The following is a 20,864-nucleotide window of genomic DNA, read 5'->3' as shown; positions in this document are numbered from 1 at the left end:
ACAGCTCTCTAAACATGTCTGGTCTTGGAATTTAAGACGTTTAGCACATGGATAGAAAATACAGAAGCAATCTAAATTTGCACAACCTCTGCAGTTAGGTCAACCTCAAACTGATAAACTGTACAATAATGTGTGATAAATTGGGTAACACTTTACTGAAGGATAATACACATTTGTCATATGTATAAACTGATTATAATATCTCAGTATCACATAATTAGGGCTATAATGCAATAGGCATAATAGCCAGTTATTATCAGACACGTTGAAATTGAACCTGTTGAAAAATTGTTGGAGAGAAATGACATTACAACCAACCTTTCTGAACGCGAGAAAAACAACCCTCAAAATAAAACACGAGGCAAAAAAAATAACAGCAGTCAACAACCTGACGCAGTACAATGTAACGTTGCCCTTTGAGCCCCCTCCCCATCGATAAGCGGACAGACACCATACAGGAATATTATCCAGTGACTATCCATTTATTCATTCACTACTTTACTCTAGTTGTTTTCTTATGAAATTCAAGTATTTGTTAGGAACACAAGTCAAGGACTTTTCCTAAAATATCATGACAAAAAAAAACTTTTTCTTCAAAACATCGGTTTCATATTCAGAACAATCAAAAACACACGTATCAGTTTCTTCTCCCGTATTTCTAACATCTACATTCCCAGGTGTAGTCTCTCTCCCGTGCCTATTGATGCACAAAACGAAGGATACAGACTTGCTTCCTTTCCTTCAGTAAGGGGTGTACGTCCCAAATGGCACCCTATATAGTGCACTACTTTTGACCAGGACCCTCAAAAGTAGTGCACTAGAAAGGGAATGGGTTGCCATTTGGGATGGATCCTGGCCTGAAGAGAACTGGGCATGTGAAAGCAAATCCCCAACTGAGCTTCTCTCTACTACATTGCTTCAACCTGTCTTCTATCAGTGCCAATAAAGGAAAGAAGGAGAGGATGAAAAGCTGCTTTAAACTATTTAACTGCCAGAGGAAGCTCCTCCAACGAGGAAGATGTCCTTTTTGGCTTCTATCTCAAGCATAGCTGGGTCATACTCCTTAGTGCACACTGTAGGAACACATTTTGCATCAAGTTTCTTATTGGACAAGTTCAAGTAGTCCCTCACAGTTTGAGTCTTTTCTTTTCGGTGCCTAGGGAATATGACCCTGCTATAAAAAGGCAAACAGAGACGAGAGGACAGTGTGAGGGGGATAGAGTGAAGAAAGTAGCGTGTAAGGTAGAGAGACAGTCCCAGGTGAGCTCTTCTAAAACCCAGCCTGCTTGGACTCTCTACTAAAGACAATAGCCAAGTTGTGAAAACCAAAAAAAACTTTTAAAATTAATCATATCACAAAACAGTCCAAAATAAAAACACATTAAAACAAAAAATATTTCCTAAAATCTAATTAACATCACCACAAGGAAGGTTTGTCCATGGCGACAACTCCCATTGCACTGCATCCAAATCCTCTTCCTTTAAAAAAATATCATAAATATACATGCAGGTTTAAGTGAAACATTTTGGCAATCCCCATCACCCCCTAGCCTACACTGCCAATAGCACCATCAAGTGGTGGGACAAGGGCCTGACCACTGCCATGATGGAAATGCCATCAAGCACAGTACGGCGTCTTCAGGAGCCTCATTTTTAGTTAGTACTAGCTCCAGTCAGAGCTTCAGCGCACAGAGCTTTGCGGTTCCTCTTTGTGGGTCAAATAAAATAAAAAAATTGAGGCACAATGTTATTGGTGAATAATAATCGGTGTGTATTTGCGTGGTCGGGTCCACAGTACTTTGCAACGGAACACCTGAGCCGTGAACTCAACTGGAAATAAACCGATAAAGGAAAACCAATAAAGGAAAAACCAAAACACAGCAGCATTTCACCAACACATTTCAACAAGCTGTTCTTCCTGCCACCTGTCCCTCATCCTCCTCACCTCTCTCCAAGAGGGAGAAAGGAGGCGAGTGACGGAGAGTTTAAGGACAGTGATTTAGTACAAAGGAATGACATCACGTTACAGTACGTAGTAGTTGAGTTGGATCTATGTACACTTTACCCAGTAGACTCTCTGGGTTCCCTTTTTGACTCCAACTGTTTTGAGGTAATGAGATCATTGAAGTAGAAAACTGCACATTCCCTTAAACTCTACACACGTGAACACACACACACACAACGAAATGGCTGACTACTCAGTACATGGGCACAACATGTGCTCAAGCTCAAACTGCCACTCAGAGAAGCTAAATCAAACAATAAATTAAAATATAAAATAATATGATATTAAAAACATGGGCGAGGCTCCATCTACCTCGAGTCCCAGAAGCTCCTCCCCTGCTGTGGCCCCACCCAATCAAAGAACCCGGTCAATTTGTTGTCTTAAATGTTTTGGTCTTATGGACAAGGGCAGATTGGGAGGGAAGATTCAAAAGTAGCACGGAGCCACGCTCAAGGCCAGAGGTTGCATTTGTAGCGCAGATCTAAGACCAGTTTACCGAAGATATTGAGAATGGGTCCAGTGAAACTATCAAACCAAATCAATAGAAATCAATGATTAAAAAGGTAGGGTCATCAATGTGACATTAACATGCCTAAGTCACTGAGCGCACAGGTAAAGAGAGTATGGTATCGCCAGGAGCACGTTGCTTTTCATCATATTGCACGCGGCTGGAATGACTTAACAGAGCAGAACAATTATTCAACATAAATAATAAAACAGCTATTCCTTTGTCTCCGCCATCCACGTTGGAGCACAACACAACCAACCTCAACTCTTCTAGTAATAAATGTTTCCAATAATTTTCCTCTTCTACCAGTCTTCGCTCTTTCTTTTATTCCTTTTTTAAAATTCAGCAGCACATTTTAGTTTTCAGAAATGCCTATAGCGTTGGTGTCCTCAAGTCTTCCCCCAGTGTCAATAGCCATTTTCATAGTTGGGAACTGTAGTTTTCATTGAAGGGAAATGTAGTCTTTAATAAAAGTGAGCATTTCCTCTGACAGACACCGTTCTTCTCTCGGGAGAGGTTGGCGTACGGTTTCATTCACACCTCCCCTTCATCTAGAGAAACCCAAGCCTCTCTCTAGTATATGAACCAAAGCTTGTCTTGTTCTTTTTATCAAACTGAATTTCCCACGATTCCTCTTGTACATGAACGACACTCCCCTTCATCTCTCCTCCTTCCTGGAGACTTTGGAGGAATGCCACGCAGTAGACCTGAGAGAGATCGAGAAAGATAAACAAAGAGAGATGTAGATAGTACATGGCAAAATAGTATTTTAAGCTGCGTTTGTCCCTCCCTCCCTTGGTGTTCCTCACCTGATGAAGGTCTTGAAGGCAGCACTCTGCGGGTTGATGCACAGCGGCACTCGTTTCCCCTGCTGGTGCTCTGTTATGAAGTGATGGATGAGCTCTGATAGAGCGAGAGAGAGGAGAGATTGCGAGAGCGAGATTGCAACAGGCCATCAATTTCAATAACAAGCTGGGTTGGAAAAGACAGAAGAGAAGTGACGAGAAAGAGGAGTAGAGGGAAGAGCACCAGATAGCTCCTACCTTTGCCCTGCCAGACAGAGAGCAGGCTGTTATCGTAGCTGTGGCTGAAGTTGCGGTCGGCGGGCGGTTCAAAGTCACGCGTGTACACACGCCCGCTGGGCACAGAGTAGCAGCACTGGCACATGCACGTGTGGTAGCGCAGACGGCCCTCGTCCAGGTAGGGGTGGGAGAGGGCGTCGCTGCCCGAGATCCGTTTGGCCTGAGTCACACACACACGGAGAGAAAGTTGGTCCCCCTCTAATTTTGTATTTTCTCCCTTACTGTAGCTAACTACATGTTTCAGCTCTTACTTGAATGTCCCTATATAAAAAAAAAAGAGGAAGCCTTTAGAGTGACGGTTCTCTATAGACTTTTGTCTGTACTCACCGGATCAAACACCAGCATACGACACAACAGGTGCACGGCCTCGTGGGTCGCCCCGTCCGACAGCATGTATAACACAGAGAGTGACGGCTGAGGGGGAAGAGAGAGATATTTCACATCATGAACTGCTGCACCTAGTTTTAGATAAGGATTGTGGGTAGGGTATAGATCCTATCTGGGCCCGGTTTACCAAAAGCATCTTAAGGCTAAGTTCACCAATGAACTTAGTCTTTCGAGCAGCAATATTTTGGCACCCTTGCACATTTCTCCATTTCTTCCAAAATATTTTTGGAGAGGATTTAACATAAACACGTTCAGCATCTCCTGGCTTGCACGCATAGCCTACAATCCAAGTACAAAAAGTACAAGAAATTAATTTAATATAGCGTACATCACAATAAATCCATTATTTATTTTAGACAGGTCGAAAGAAACAAAGAAAATGTAGCCTACTTCAGAAGAACAGAATAGCATATTCTGAGTATCCTTATGTTAGGCCCTGGTCTGGCTATGGGCTCGACAAGCTCGGCTCATCTAGCAGACAAGATTTGCTTAGAATTCCGTGGCATTATTATAAAGTATGAAGAATACAATTGAACATAGCTGAATATCATAGAAAACATATCCCCCCCCAACAATTTCAGAGGGAGTGACACATACAGCTATTCTGTGTTGAGCAGTTAAAGAAACAGGTGCTCCTATAGGTTTAATTTAGAGTTATCCATGCAACTTTTGTTGTGATAAAACTTTGAATGGATTACAAATCTAAACATACAGCCTAAGGCTGCATGATGGGACTAATGATGATTTGAAAAAAGTTGCATGAAAAGGCATGAGTTTTCACAGGCTGCACATACTTCATCAGTCTCTCATTCACAATTCTGACCCATCAGACTTTTCTTCATTTAAACCTGGTCGTTACATATAGCCTACTAATATACACTACATGATCAAAAGTATGTGGATACGTGGTCATCAAAAATCTAAATCCAAAACAGTGGGTTTCGGTCCCCCCTTTGCTGCTATAACAGCCTCCACTCTTCTGGGTAGTCTTTCCACTAGATGTTGGAACATTGCTGCAGGGACATGCTTCCATTCAGCCACAAGAGCATTAGTTGAGGTCGGGCACAGATGTTGGGCAATTAGGCCTGGCTCGCAGTCAGCATTCCAATTCATTCCAAAGATGTTTTTATTTATTTTTATTTAACCTTTATTTAACCAGGTAGGCAAGTTGAGAACAAGTTCTCATTTACAATTGCGACCTGGCCAAGATAAAGCAAAGCAGTTCGACACATACAGTCAATAATACAGTATAAACAAGTCTATATACGATGTGAGCAAATGAGGTGAGATAAGGGAGGTAAAGGCAAAAAAAGGCCATGGTGGCAAAGTAAATACAATATAGCAAGTAAAACACTGGAATGGTAGATATGCAATGGAAGAACGTGCAAAGTAGAAATAAAAAAATGGGGTGCAAAGGAGCAAAATAAATAAATAAATAAAATACAGTAGGGAAAGAGGTAGTTGATTGGGCTAAATTAGGTGGGCTATGTACAGGTGCAGTAGTCTGAGCTGCTCTGACAGTTGGTGCTTAAAGCTTGTGAGGGAGATAAGTGTTTCCAGTTTCAGAGATTTTTGTAGTTCGTTCCAGTCATTGGCAGCAGAGAACTGGAAGGAGAGACGGCCAAAGAAATAATTGGTTTTGGGGGTAACTAGAGAGATATACCTGCTGGAGCGTGTGCTACAGGTGGGAGATGCTATGGTGACCAGCGAGCTGAGATAAGGGGGGACTTTACCTAGCAGGGTCTTGTAGATGACATGGAGCCAGTGGGTTTGGCGACGAGTATGAAGCGAGGGCCAGCCAACGAGAGCGTACAGGTCGCAATGGTGGGTAGTATATGGGGCTTTGGTGACCAAACGGATTGCACTCTTATAGACTGCATCCAATTTGTTGAGTAGGGTATTGGAGGCTATTTTGTAAATGATATCGCCAAAATCAAGGATTGGTAGGATGGTCAGTTTTACAAGGGTATGTTTGGCAGCATGAGTGAAGGATGCTTTGTTGCGAAATAGGAAGCCAATTCTAGATTTAACTTTGGATTGGAGATGTTTGATATGGGTCTGGAAGGAGAGTTTACAGTCTAACCAGACACCTAAGTATTTGTAGTTGTCCACTTAATCTAAGTCAGAGTCGTCCAGAGTAGTGATGTTGGACAGGCGGGCAGGTGCAGGTAGCGATCGGTTGAAGAGCATGCATTTAGTTTTACTTGTATTAAAGAGCAATTGGAGGCCACGGAAGGGGAGTTGTATGGCATTGAAGCTTTCCTGGAGGGTTGTGAACACAGTGTCCAAAGAAGGGCCAGAAGTATACAGAATGGTGTCGTCTGCGTAGAGGTGGATCAGAGACTCACCAGCAGCAAGAGCGACCTCATTGATGTATACAGAGGAGAGAGTCGGTCCAAGAATTGAACCCTGTGGCACCCCCATAGAGACTGCCAGAGGTCCGGACAGCAGACCTTTGATTTGACACACTGAACTCTATCAGAGAAGTAGTTGGTGAACCAGGCGAGGCAATCATTTGAGAAACCAAGGCTGTCGAGTCTGCCGATGAGGATGTGGTGATTGACAGAGTCGAAAGCCTTGGCCAGATCAATGAATACGGCTGCACAGTAATGTTTCTTATCGATGGCGGTTAAGATATCGTTTAGGACCTTGAGCGTGGCTGAGGTGCACCCATGACCATCTCCGAAACCAGATTGCATAGCAGAGAAGGTATGGTGAGATTCGAAATGGTCGGTAATCTGTTTGTTGACTTGGCTTTCGAAGACCTTAGAAAGGCATGGTAGGATAGATATAGGTCTGTAGCAGTTTGGGTCAAGAGTGTCCCCCCTTTGAAGAGGGGGATGACCGCAGCTGCTTTCCAATCTTTGGGAATCTCAGACTACACGAAAGAGAGGTTGAACAGGCTAGTAATAGGGGTGGCAACAATTTCGGCAGATCATTTTAGAAAGAAAGGGTCCAGATTGTCTAGCCCGGCTGATTTGTAGGGGTCCAGATTTTGCAGCTCTTTCAGAACATCAGCTGAACGGATTTGGGAGAAGGAGAAATGGGGAAGGCTTGGGCGAGTTGCTGTTTGATGGGGTCGAAGTTCTTCCACACTGATCTCGACAAACCATTTCTGTATAGACCTCGCTTTGTGCACGGGGCATTGTCATGCTGAAACAGGAAAGGGCCTTCCCCAAAACTTTGGGAGCAGAATCGTCTAGAATGTCATTGTATGTTGTAGCGTAAGATTTCCCTTCACTGGAACATGAAAAACATGATGGCCAAGACCAAAGAGCTGTCAAAGGACACCAGAAACAAAATTGTAGACCTGCACCAGGCTGGGAAGACTGAATCTGCAATAGGTAAGCAGCTTGGTTTGAAGAAATCAACTGCGGGAGCAATTATTAGGAAATGGAAGATATACAAGACCACTGATAATCTCCCTCGATCTGGGGCTCCACGCAAGATCTCACCCCGTGGGGGTGATCTCACCCCGTGAATGACCTGCAGAGAGCTGGGACCAAAGTAACAAAGCCTACCATCAGTAACACACTACGCCGCCAGGGACTCAAATCCTGCAGTGCCCAACGTGTTCCCCTGCTTAAGCCAGTACATGTCCAGGCCCGTCTGAAGTTTGCTAGAAAGCATTTGGATGATCCAGAAGAAGATTGGGAGAATGTCATGTGGTCAGATGAAACCAAAATATAACTTTTTGGTAAAAACTCAACTCGTCGTGTTTGGAGGACAAAGAATGCTGAGTTGCATCCAAAGAACACCATACCTACTGTGAAGCATGGGGGTGGAAACATCATGCTTTGGGGCTGTTTTTCTGCAAAGGGACCAGGACGACTGATCCGTGTAAAGGAAAGAATGAATGGGGCAATGTCCGTGAGATTTTGTGTGAAAACCTCCTTCCATCAGCAAGGGCATTGAAGATGAAACATGGCTGGGTCTTTCAGCATAACAATGATCCCAAACACACTGCCCAGGCAACGAAAGAGTGGCTTCGTAAGAAGCATTTCAAGGTCCTGGAGTGGCCTAGCCAGTCTCCAGATCTCAACCCCATAGAAAATCTTTGGAGGGAGTTGAAAGTCCGTGTTGCCCAGCAACAGCCCCAAAACATCACTGCTCTAGAGGAGATCTGCATGGAGGAATGGGCCAAAATACCAGCAAGTGTGTGAAAACCTTGTGAAGACTTACAGGAAACGTTTGACCTCTGTCATTGCCAACAAAGGGTATATAACAAAGTACTGAGATAAACTTTTGTTATTGACCAAATACTTATTTTCCACCATAATTTGCAAATAAATTCATTAAAAAATCCTACAATGTGATTTTCTGGATTTTTCCTCCTAATTTTGTCTGCCATAGTTGAAGTGTACCTATGATGAAAATTACCTCTCGTCTTTAAGTGGGAGAACTTGCACAATTGGTGGCTGACTAAATACTTTTTTGCCCCACTGTACCTGTCAGCAACAGCTGGCTGAAATAGCCAAATCTACTCATTTGAACGGGTGTCTACACACTTGTAAAAAAAAAAATATATATATATATATATAGTGCATGTTGTTGAATTACTTTTGATTTAGAATGGTCCACAAAAAAAATATAATACTTGTAATCCATTGCCTGCACTGGACGTTACGGGAAGCTAAGCTTTCCCGAATGTAAATTGAATTAAATTGCCAAAATTATACAGAGAAAAAAAATAAAAAATAGGATACTAAAGCATTGATTTGCCATGCATTGAACGTTATTCCTTGCTAACACTGATTTGAGTTATATTGTTAGCCTAAATTATGACTATGCAATCTATTCATCACATGACAAATAGTAGGCTCTCTTACACAAGTCTGCAAAAGCGATTATGCATGTAATGCTTTTATTATAAAAGGAGCATTTTTATGGGGAAAATTACCTTCCCTAAAGTTAACTCACACGCTGTCTACGTATGCCAGGTAGGCTACACTGCTTGTAAAGCAGATTAAAGTGCGTCATTTTAAGAAGTGAGCAAGAAATATAGCAAGAAGCTGAAAGCTGGAATCCCCTTAAATAGTGGCCAGTCAAAAGTCTTTACACACGCGAATGCGCAACAGCCGGGCTTATAAGAACACTTTTCACTCGGCTCTGTAGACTATGGGCTCTCCAACCGTGTTCCAGGGGTCCTATGCCTAGGGTATAGGCTACGTTTGGAGTTATTTGGCCACTTTAGTTGTGATACAAACCTTAAAACATATAGGCCTATGGACTTGGCTACATGGTGTGTGACTATGATTATCATGCACCTGTCTGAACAGAGGCGGGAAGAAAACATAAAATCAATAATACATGTCATTATATGCACAAATAGCAAATAGAGGACACTTTTCTTGAGGTTCATTTTCATACCAGCCAGGTAGGCAATACTCCTGTTGTAAAGTGAAGCAATGTGCTTAATATTAGGAATGTTGAGAGAAAAAAAGAGAGAAAATAAGTACTGTAGGCTTAGCCTACAGAAATCTGATGGGAACCTCCCTCGTCGTTTTAACAGGGGCCTTAAACTATTTTCTCACGCAATTGCATAGCCTATAGAAATGTTCATGGGCTCTCAATGAAGTGTTCGATTTGATTTTTGATTGCATTTGCATTGCCGTCAGAGTGATTAGAATAACAATAAGTGCAAGGCAATTAGTGACCGGTGGTTAGCAAGTTCAGTAGGCTACTGATGACAATCAGCGGCATCAGAGCGCAGTTTTGGAGAAGCCTAGATACCGTGACTAAACGGCCACATGGAATTTGATTGCAGTCATGGTGATAATACGGTCACAGTAACAACCCTAGTTGGAAGTAAGGTGTTTTCATTTGTAAAATGCAAGCAGTAGGTAGTGAGGAGGAAGTACCGGTTTGTGAGGTCCTCTCAGGATGTGAGCTCTGGCCCCCTCACAGGCAGATGCCATGGCAGAGAGAGGAGGGGTACCCAGCAGATCAGTGATCAGGTCCAACTACGGGGTGGAGGGAGAGAGAAGAGAGGGTGAGGGTGGGAGAGAGTTTTAATTTGACAAAGAACCTAAATAAATAAAAACCGACCATCCACAAGGGCCAAAAAAAATTGATACATTATTTGATTATTAATTGTTAGATAAAAAGTACAAATTATTGCCCAGACAGATTACACCTTTAGATGGCTTTCCCTCCTTCCTCCCTCCCAGGGTTCCCTGCCTCCCACGCCTCTACTAGGGCGGTCACAAAATTGTCAGCCGGTGACTGTCAAGCAAATAACTGTCGGTCTCACGGTAATTGACCGTTAATTAACAAACACATTTAGCATCTCCTGGCTTCCACACAAGCCACTGATGCAGATCTTTGGAGCATCTACATTTTAAAATGTATATAAATCCATGTAATATAGCCTACACCTTCACAATAAATCCATCATTTATTTCAGACCTGTCTAAAGCAGCATGATATTTAGTCTATTTCAGAAGAACAGAATAGCATACTCTTGAGTTGTCCTTATGTTTGGTCCTGATCTGGCTATGCCAAATGGCTGTAGGCTACACTAGTTCATTTAGCAGACAAAATTAGCTTAGAATTCAGTGGCATTATTTTATATTATGAAGAATACAATTGATCAAAGCTGAATAAAATAGAAAGGATATTTTCTCCAAATGCTTTGAGGGAGTACACACACAAGGCTATTCTGTGTTAACAAAGCAATATACTCCTGTTTAATTTAGAGTTAAATGTAACTTTAGTTCTACACATGTTGGGCTAAATACACTGCTCAAAAAAATAAAGGGAACACTAAAGTAACACATTCTAGATCTGAATGAATTAAATATTCTTATTAAATACTTTTTTCTTAACATAGTGGAATGTGCGGACAACAAAATCACACCCATGGAGGTCTGGATTTGGAGTCACACTCAAAATTCAAAATTAAAGTGGAAAACCACACTACAGGCTGATCCAACTTTGATGTAATGTCCTTAAAACAAGTAAAAAATGAGGCTCAGTAGTGTGTGTGGCCTCCACATGTCAGTATGACCTCCCTACAACGCCTGGGCATGCTCCTGATGAGGTGGCGGATGGTCTCCTGAGGGATCTCCTCCCAGACCTGGACTAAAGCATCCGCCAACTCCTGGACAGTCTGTGGTGCAACGTGGCGTTGGTGGATGGAGCGAGACATGATGTCCCAGATGTGCTCAATTGGATTCAGGTCTGGGGAACGGGCGGGCCAGTCCATAGCATCAATGCCTTCCTCTTGCAGGAACTGCTGACACACTCCAGCCACATGAGGTAGAGCATTGTCTTGCATTAGGAGGAACCCAGGGCCAACCGCACCAGCATATGGTCTCACAAGGGGTCGAGGATCTCATCTCGGTACCTAATGGCAGTCAGGCTACCTCTGGCGAGCACATGGAGGGCTGTGCGGCCCCCCAAAGAAATGCCACCCCACACCATGACTGACCCACCGCCAAACCGGTCATGCTGGAGGATGTTGCAGGCAGCAGAATGTTCTCCACAGCGTCTCCAGACTGTCACATGTGCTCAGTGTGCACCTGCTTTCATCTGTGAAGAGCACAGGGCCCCAGTTGCGAATTTGCCAATCTTGGTGTTCTCTGGCAAATGCCAAACGTCCTGCACGGTGTTGGGCTGTAAGCACAACCCCCACCTGTGGACGTCGGGCCCTCATACCACCCTCATGAAGTGTTTCTGACCGTTTGAGCAGACACATGCACATTTGTGGCCTGCTGCAGGTCATTTTGCAGGGCTCTGGCAGTGCTCCTTCTGCTCCTCCTTGCACAAAGGCGGAGGTAGCGGCCCTGCTGCTGGGTTGTTGCCCTCCTAAGGCCTCCTCCACGTCTCCTGATGTACTGGCCTGTCTCCTGGTAGCACCTCCATGCTCTGGACACTACGCTGACAGACACAGCAAACCTTCTTGCCACAGCTCAAATTGATGTGCCATCCTGGATGAGCTGCACTACCTGAGCCAGTTGTGTGGGTTGTAGACTCCGTCTCATGCTACCACTAAATTTACATTACATTTAAGTCGTTTAGCAGACGCTCTTATCCAGAGCGACTTACAAATTGGTGCATTCACCTTATGACATCCAGTAGAACAGTCACTTTACAATAGTGCATCTAAATCTTAAAGGGGGGGGGTGAGAAGGATTACTTATCCTATCCTAGGTATTCCTTAAAGAGGTGGGGTTTCAGGTGTCTCCGGAAGGTGGTGATTGACTCCGCTGTCCTGGCGTTGTGAGGGAGTTTGTTCCACCATTGGGGGGCCAGAGCAGCGAACAGTTTTGACTGGGCTGAGCGGGAACTGTACTTCCTCAGTGGTAGGGAGGCGAGCAGGCCAGAGGTGGATGAACGCAGTGCCCTTGTTTGGGTGTAGGGCCTGATCAGAGCCTGGAGGTACTGAGGTGCTGTTCCCCTCACAGCTCCATAGGCAAGCACCATGGTCTTGTAGCGGATGCGAGCTTCAACTGAAAGCCAGTGGAGAGAGCGGAGGAGCGGGGTGACCACTAGAGTGAAAGCAACGCCAGCATTCAAAAGTGACCAAAACATCAGCCAGGAAGCATAGGAACTGAGAAGTGGTCTGTAGTCACCACCTGCAGAACCACTCCTTTATTGGGGGTGTCTTGCTAATTGCCTATAATTTCCACCTGTTGTCTATTTCATTTGCACAACAGCATGTGAAATTTATTGTCAATCAGTGTTGCTTCCTAAGTGGACAGTTTAATTTCACAGAAGTGTGATTGACTTGGAGTTACATTGTTGTGTAAGTGTTCCCTTTATTTTTTTGAGCAGTGTATTTAGATTTTTAATACATTGCAAGGCTGCATGATGCAAATAATGATGATTTGAAAAAAAGTTGCTAGAAAAAAGGAATGAGCTCCATTGTTTTTTCTGCAGGCTATACACACACTTCATCAGTCTCTCATTCACAATTTGATAAGCATTTAATAATGCCTCAAATTTCACAGCGGTGTCCATTTTGTTTGGCTGTAATACACCCTAAAAAAATCCATGCCTGTAGTGGCCAATGGCCGTTGTGCCCTTGGCCCGGAGTGCTACTTGCACCGATGCACCTCTCACTCACATTGCTCTCCATCACGTGATCGGGTCTTTCTCACAGGCTACAAGTAAAGACCAACACATCAGAGATGCAACTGCGCACGTCCTTATTCAATCCCGAGGTGCATATTAACGATATTGGAAGAACTGTCCACATTAACTTTTCATCAGCCAATAAGATGAGTAGCCCTAACAAACAGCAAAAGCACTAGCTTATGCCAATCTGCTATACCCCACAGTACAAAACTATTCTTATTCGTGCGAGAAATACATAAAGATAATCATGTTTTACTCAATGTGGCTGACACAACAGATCAGAACGTTTAGCTTAAAATGTTGATAAACTATTAGGCTATTTCTTCACATTATAAGCACAGGAATACGCACACGGCAGTAGGCTATAAGCGCGAATGTACCATTAGCGGGAAAACACCATTCTCAAAAGTAACCGCAAATGCGATTATGCATGTAATGCTTTTATGTATGCCAGTTAGGCTCCACACCCATTGTAAAACAAATAAATGTGCTTAATTTTAAGAAGTTATTTAGCCACTTCAGTTGTGATACAAACCTTATCAAAACATATAGGCCTATGGGTTAGGCTCCATGAGGTGTGCGACTAGGATTCGAAAAAGTCACATCATTCACAAGTGATAATAATATTGTCACCCATCAGACTATTCTTAATTAAATCTGGTCTTTACATATATTAAATAATATACAGTACCCATCAAAATTTTGGACACCTACTCATTCAAGAGTTTTTATTTTTACTATTTTCTATTCCATCTATTTTTTTATTTGTTTAACACTTTTTGGGTTACTACATGATTCCATACTTGTTATGTCATTGCTTTGATGTCTTATTATTCTACAATGTAGAAAATAGTAAAAAATAAAGAAAAACCCCGGAATGAGTAGGTGAGTGCAAACTTCTGATTGGTACGGTTTGTATCGAAACAGGGCAGGGGGGGAAATACATGTCATCTATGCACATAAATAGCGAATGGCGGACACTTTTCCTGTGGTTCATTTTCATGCCAGCCAAAGATAAGCAATTGGCTTAATATTAGGAAAGTTGAGAAATAAATAATATAATAATAATAATATAGTAGGCCTAGCCTATCCTCTTTTTATTGGAGGCCATCAATGTTGCGCAACAGGAGCTCATGGGCTCTAATGAAGTGTTTGAATAGATTTTTTCGATTACATTTGCATTGATGCCAGAGTGATTAGAGGGACAATAGAGTGCTGAGTACCAGGCAGTTAGCAAGTTTGGTAGGCTACTAATGACCATCAACAGCATCAGAGCTTGGAGAAGCCTAACTACCGTGACCAAACGGTCACCACATGGAATTCGACTGCCTTCATGACTCGTGACCGCCGATGTGGCGGTAATACAGTTACCGCAACAGCCCTACCCTCTCTACCTGTTGTATGGGGCTCTGGGCCTGGAACAGGATGCGTCGACCCAGTAGTTCGGCGAAGATGCATCCCACCGACCAGACGTCTATGGCAGAGCCATAATGGCGGCTGCCCATCAGCACCTCAGGAGCCCGGTAGTACTGAGTCACCACCTCCTGGGTCATGTGACGAGACTGGTCCGGCTCCTCCACACGTGCCAGCCCAAAGTCACAGATCTGAGAGAGGGGGAGGGAAGGAGAGAGAAAGAGGTGAGTGGAAGAGGGGGAATTTAGTTACATGATAATAACATACACTGAGTATACAAAACATTAAGAACACCTGCTCTTTGACATGAGACTGACCAGGTGAAAGCTACCTTTTTGATGTCACTTGTTAAATCCACTTCAAATCAGTGTAAATGGAGAATTTTTTAAAAGCCTTGAGACAATTGAGACATGGATTGTGTGTGTGCGCCATTCAGAGGCTGAATAATGGGCAAGACAAAAGATTGAAATGCTTCTGAACAGGGTATGGTAGTAGGTGCCAGGTGGAACAGTTTCAGTGTTCCAAGAACTGCAAAGCTGCTGGGTTTTTCACACTCAACAGTTTCCTGTGTGTGTCAAGAATGGTCGACCACCCTAAGGACATCCAGCCAACTAGACAACTGTGGGAAGCATTGGAGTCAACATGGACCAGCATCCCTGTGGAATGCATTCAACACCTTGTAGAGTTCATGCCCTGATGAACTGAGGCTGTTCTGAGGGCAAAAGGTGTGGGGCATAATACACTTGTATGTTTGTGAAAAGGTGTAGATTATATTCATTCTTCAGCCCCTTATTGATCTCTACTAGGCAATTTTTTTCTGTGCCCGGCATCATGCTTTTTTGTAATGTCTTTTGCGGAAGTTCAGACACACAGATTCACATTCATACATGCAGACACGCGCCTAAAAAAAACATGTACACACACAGTTACCTTGAGCAGGCAATTGCTGTTGACTAACAGGTTCCCAGGTTTGATGTCCCTGTGCAGGATGCTAGCAGAATGCAGGTACTTCAGCCCTGAGAGAAGGAGAATCCCGGTTACTCATAACAGTCCAAATATAACCCCTAGCCAATTCCCCTTCAAGTGTTTGCAGTCAATGACAACATGAATCCGTCAATATGGCTCCATCACATGAAACAAGCTGGCTCCTTTAACCCTGCAAACCAAGAAAGGATAGGGGGGGAAAACTCACAAATGGGTTGTTTTTAGGCTCAGCAGTCAACCTTTAACCTTGACTTCCAACTCTATTCCAACACAGCGCCTTTCCCTACTCCTCCCTCCGTCCCACTCACCTCTGAGGATCTGGTAGAGGAACACTTTGATGTGGTCGGTGGTGAGGGGCTGGGGAGACACGATGACTTTGTGGAGGTCACTCTGCATCAACTCAGTGATCACGTAGCTAGTCAGGCATTGCCCGTGGTCAAGGAAACAGACGTCTATTGGATGTGGCTGGAGCACATAGATGGAGTATTAAGCTTTCTTCTATCTATAGTCAAGTTAAATGTAGCTATCTATCATAACACAAGACTATCCCTAATGGTATCATCTCGGTTGAGGTTTATCTTGATGTAGATTGACTGTTTTGAAAGGAGGAGGACATGATAATATATAGAGAAACCGGGACAGAGAAAGTGCACGAATGAACAATGGCTGACACATAACAGTCATGTGTGCAAGTGTGTGTGTGTGCACGTGAACTTGCATGTGAAGGATACATTTCCTCGAAGCAGTCGATCTGCGGAGGCTGCAGAATGTCCAGCGCTGACAACACCTGTAAACACACATCATCATCATCATCATCCTTCTCGTTGTTTTAATGATTAGAGCTCTAAAAGACAAAACAGACAGGTGATCGGTTAAAAGCAGTGAGTGGCCATCCTATCTTTGGCCGTCATTTCGTGTTCATTTTCTGACGATTGTACACGTTGAATCGCCACTGCTTGTCAACACTCAGCAAGTGATCTAGAGTCCACAGCAGACATTTGATATGGCACTTCTCGTCCTTAAGTGTCTAAACTATAACAAACCTCTAACTTCACAGTGCTATTTGTCGAGCTAGCCTCTGTATGGAAACATATCAATGAGCAGTGGGGAGATGCATGGCTATGTCTTATGCCTCTATTATGGATGCAATACTGTATGAAAATGTCTCAAAATGGCACCTTACTCCAGCCCAAAGTATAGGAAATAGGGTGCCATTTAGGATGCATCCTGTATGTGTTGTACAGTCCTGTGTATAGATGTTAGAGGTTGACCGATTAATCGGAATGGCCGATTAATTAGGGCCGATTTCAAGTTTTCATAACAATCGGAAATTGGTATTTTTGGACACCAATTTTGCAGATTTACCAAAAAAACTTTTATTTTTAAAACAACTTCATTTAACGAGGCAAGTCAGTTAAGAACACATTCTTATTTTCAATGACGGCCTAGGAACAGTGGGTTAACGCCTTGTTCAGGGGCAGAACGACAGATTTTTACCTTGTCAGCTCAGGGATTCAATCTTGCAACCTTTACGGTTAACTAGTCCAACGCTCTAACCACCTGCCTCACGAGGAGCCTGCCTGTTATGCGAATGCAGTAAGAAGCCAAGGTAAGTTGCTAGCTAGCATTAAACTTATCTTATAAAAAACAATCAATCAATCATAATCACTAGAGTAACTACACATGGTTGATGATATTACTAGTTTATCTAGAGTGTCCTGTGTTGCATATAATCGATGCGGTGCGCATACGCGAAAAAGGACTGTTGTTGCTCCAACGTGTACCTAACCATAAACATCAATGCCTTTCTTAAAATCAATACAAAAGTATATATTTCTAAACCTGCATATTTAGCTAAAAGGAAGGTTAGCAGGCAATATTAACAAAGTGAAATTGTGTCACTTCTCTTGTGTTCATTTCACGCAGAGTCAGGGTATATGCAACAGTTAGGGCCGCCTGGCTCATTGCGAACTAATTTGCCAGAATTTTACGTAATTATGACACAATATTGAAGGTTGTGCAATGTAAACAGCAATATTTACGTGTATTTTTTATTTTTACAGGGACAGTGTACATTAATCAACGTTTCAGTAAAAGTTCCGGTTTTCAACCGCAGTCCCTGGGCAGGTTATTAAAAACAATTACAATATAGACAATAGCAACATAGAATAAGCAAGACATAGCAACATAGGACGAGCAAGACGTAGCATACAGACAGAACAAAAAGCAGCAAGACAAAATTCATAAAAGCAACAAAGTGTTTCCACACCTCACAAGCTACAGACAACAGACAACATGGAAAGCGGCAACACACAGCTAGGGACCATGTTCACAAATCTGATTGACCTTTAGCCATGTCTTCATGGGATGCCATCCGTTAGATAAAATACGGAACAGTTCCGTATTTCACTGAAAGAATAAACATTTTGTTTTTGAAATGATCGTTTCCGGATTCGACCATATTAATGACCTACGGCCTGTATTTCTGTGTGTTATTATGTTATAATTAAGTCTATGATTTGATGGAGCAGTCTGACTGAGCGAATGTACGCACCAGCAGGCTCGTAAGCATTCATTCAAACAGCACTTTTGTGCTTTTTGCCAGCAGCTCTTCAATGTGCTTCAAGCATTGCGCTGTTTATGACTTCAAGCCTATCAACTCCCGAGATTAGGCTGGTGTAACCGATGTGAAATGGCTAGCTAGTTAGCGGGGTGCGCGCTAATAGCGTTACAAACGTCACTCGCTCTGAGACTTGGAGTAGTTGTTCCCCTTGCTCTGCATGGGTTACGCTGCTTCTGAGGTGGCTGTTGTTGATGTGTTCCTGGTTCGAGCCTGGTAGGAGCGAGGAGATGGACGGAAGCTATACTGTTACACTGGCAATACTAAAGTGCCTATAAGAACATCCAATAATCAAAAGGTATATGAAATACAAATTGTATAGAGAGAAATAGTCCTATAATTCCTATAATAACTACAATCTAAAACTTCTTGCCTGGGAATATTGAAGACTCATGTTAAAAGGAACCACCAGCTTTCATACGTTCTCATTTTCTGAGCAAGGACCTTAAACGTTAGCTTTCTTACATGGCACATATTGCACTTTTACTTTCTTCTCCAACACTTTGTTTTTGCATTATTTAAACCAAATTGAACAGATTTCATTATTTATTTGAGGCTAAATTGATTTTATTGATGCTTTATATTAAGTTAAAATAAGTTTCATTCAGTATTGTTGTAATTGTCATTATTACAAATAAAAATAAAAATCGGCCGATTAATCGGTAGCAGCTTTTTTTGGTCCTCCAATAATTGGTATAGGTATTGGCGTTACAATCATAATCGGGCGACCTCTAATAGATGTATTGCTATCCATTCTTACGTTGTCGTGTTTGAAGAAGCAGAGCATCCTCAGCTCTCTGAAGACCCTCTTACAGGAGACTAGGTTCTGGAAGACATTGGGCATCTTCTTCAGGGCTACCTTACGCCCGTCACGAGGGTCTGTCACTGACCTGCATGGGCAAGATGGAGGGGTCTGTTTGCACTGGTCACCAATGGCGAGGACACGTGCACGCGCACACACAGTATGTCTATTTTATTCCCCTGTTAGATACACACCCTTTTTGGAAAGGAAAAAAAAACATTCAGAAACCTCACATGGAAATCAGTCTTCGTTCTTATTTGAAATGGCCCAACTTACCAGACCACACCAAATGCGCCATAACCGATAGGTCGATCAGGCTCCATCTCAGCGGGGCTTGGCACTTCACTGGCAGGACTACTATGAGGCTGTGGTACAGCGGCCCCACCACCGGTGCTTCCCCCAAGAGACGTCGGGTGTCGAGGTGTCCCCGCAGGGGCAGTGGGTCCAGTTAGACTTGGAGTTGCACTGAGGCCCGTGGAAGTGGATCCAGTTGAGGTGTTGACGCAAAAATACTTGTTATGCCCCAACTCAGATCCGGGGAACAGGTTACCACATACTGTCTGCTGCAGGCCTGTACCATGGAATGCCATTCTATTTCAAACCCCTATCAGAAGGGTTCGTTTGGGAGCTATGTCTAATACTGTACTCGCTTTGAGCGTTGCATGCATTACATATACATGAACCGAGAGCTTGACTTCAGTATTCTATGCAGGCATGGTTGTGACTCTGTTCCTTGCTTGTAGAACATGCAACAGAGAATGTAAACCATGTCTGATATGGCTAGCAGCCATCTTGTTAGCTATATAATAACAGGAGCAGTGTTATTTAGCTTGCTATTAGACTATTGTCGTGGAATCACCATTATTGGCTTTAGTGAGGTAGGTAACGTTAGGTCACGACAGAAACCCAAAAGTATAACGTCAGCAGTGTGATCGAAAACACTGTCCGTCGGGTCCAGAAATTCCTGAGGTATATCGACACAAACGCTATCTAATTGACCAGCGATCACATAATCAATCAACCAGTCTGGCTGGGGGAAGCAATGCCCATCACTGTTAATACATTTGTGCTTTCTGTTTTGTGGCCTAATTTTACGATGAGTAAGAAGTCTCCCTTTATCTAACAATGCTATGTTACATTACCTGGCTACCAGCTCGCACTACATGAGTTTATTGCCCCGGGCTCAGATAGCAACCTTTGTCTGGTTGATGTTAACTAACGAGCTAGCTCAACCGAAAAGTACACACACCTGTGTTTGCATACACTAGCTTATGTTATAGCTAACCAGTTTCAGAGGTAGCTAAATCAAAATAAATAAAAAAGGTAGCAAACACCAGGTTCTTCCAGCTCGAGTTGTCGGTCAATGAAATTCAGATTCGTAGAACGTTAACTAGCTGGCATTAGACCGAATGCTAACCAGCTGTCTCATGGCCCATATAAGACAGCCGGGTATTTAGCTAGCAGACTTTCGTGACCTATATATTTGCTTTGACAAAAAAACAGTTTCAGTAGACGAAACGAAATGAACGAAAAACCAACCCGCGTGGTTCGCCTCGCGAAGAAGTCCTCTTTTGATTTTACACAACGAAAGTCAGTTTTGCATCACTAACGTTAGCGGAATAACGTTAGCCGGGGTTGCCAGCTAGCTAAATTGCTAACAAGCTAGCCCTATCATACCCACTGATAGAAAATGAAAAGTGCCAAGAGAGATTAAACCAGCTACTATGTGATATAATTTCATCGCTATTATCTATGTCATCTGCTAACCATTTCTTCCGAATGATCCCTTTCTTTCTTGGAAATCAGCTGTTTGAAGTAGTGGAATAGTGAGTAGGAGGAGTTGGGGGGGGGTGGAGTATAGCAAAGGACAGGAGAAAAGGTGGGGGAGGGTTAGACCACTGGTGTAAGCAATGCCATGGACAATAGATCAACGGTTCATAGAATCTCTATTCAGATTATCATAACTACATCTATATAGAGAC

At 43.1% G+C, this 20,864-nt stretch overlaps 1 protein-coding gene across 1 annotated transcript; it reads right to left on the bottom strand.

Annotated features, from left to right (window-relative positions):
• Window positions 1–131: 131 nt before the first annotated feature.
• Window positions 132–20,721, bottom strand: LOC123999923 (serine/threonine-protein kinase NLK2-like). The gene is made up of 11 exons (XM_046305962.1): window positions 19,159–20,721; window positions 18,841–18,970; window positions 16,192–16,247; window positions 15,769–15,875; window positions 15,407–15,492; window positions 14,458–14,667; window positions 9,844–9,945; window positions 3,923–4,009; window positions 3,557–3,755; window positions 3,323–3,416; window positions 132–3,220 (listed from the first exon to the last, which is right to left on the bottom strand). The coding sequence occupies exons 1-11, from the start codon at window positions 19,470–19,472 to the stop codon at window positions 3,172–3,174; spliced, it is 1,434 nt and encodes a 477-aa protein (XP_046161918.1). The 5' UTR covers window positions 19,473–20,721; the 3' UTR covers window positions 132–3,171.
• Window positions 20,722–20,864: the final 143 nt, after the last annotated feature.

The sequence above is a fragment of the Oncorhynchus gorbuscha genome, linkage group LG16, assembly GCF_021184085.1.
Source record: "Oncorhynchus gorbuscha isolate QuinsamMale2020 ecotype Even-year linkage group LG16, OgorEven_v1.0, whole genome shotgun sequence".
Classification (NCBI taxonomy): Eukaryota; Metazoa; Chordata; class Actinopteri; order Salmoniformes; family Salmonidae; genus Oncorhynchus; species Oncorhynchus gorbuscha.
This window is presented reverse-complemented; position numbering and strand designations above follow the sequence as displayed.

What these genes read in the sequence shown, in the direction of transcription:
- LOC123999923 (XM_046305962.1), bottom strand. Translation starts at nt 19,472, where the DNA reads ATGGCATTCCATGGTACAGGCCTGCAGCAGACAGTATGTGGTAACCTG. An exon ending in CCCAGAGCCCCATACAACAG is followed by an intron (nt 9,946 to 14,457) that starts GTAGAGAGGGTA and finishes TCCACCCCGTAG; the next exon opens with TTGGACCTGATCACTGATCT. An exon ending in CTCTGTCTGGCAGGGCAAAG is followed by an intron (nt 3,417 to 3,556) that starts GTAGGAGCTATC and finishes TCGCTCTATCAG; the next exon opens with AGCTCATCCATCACTTCATA.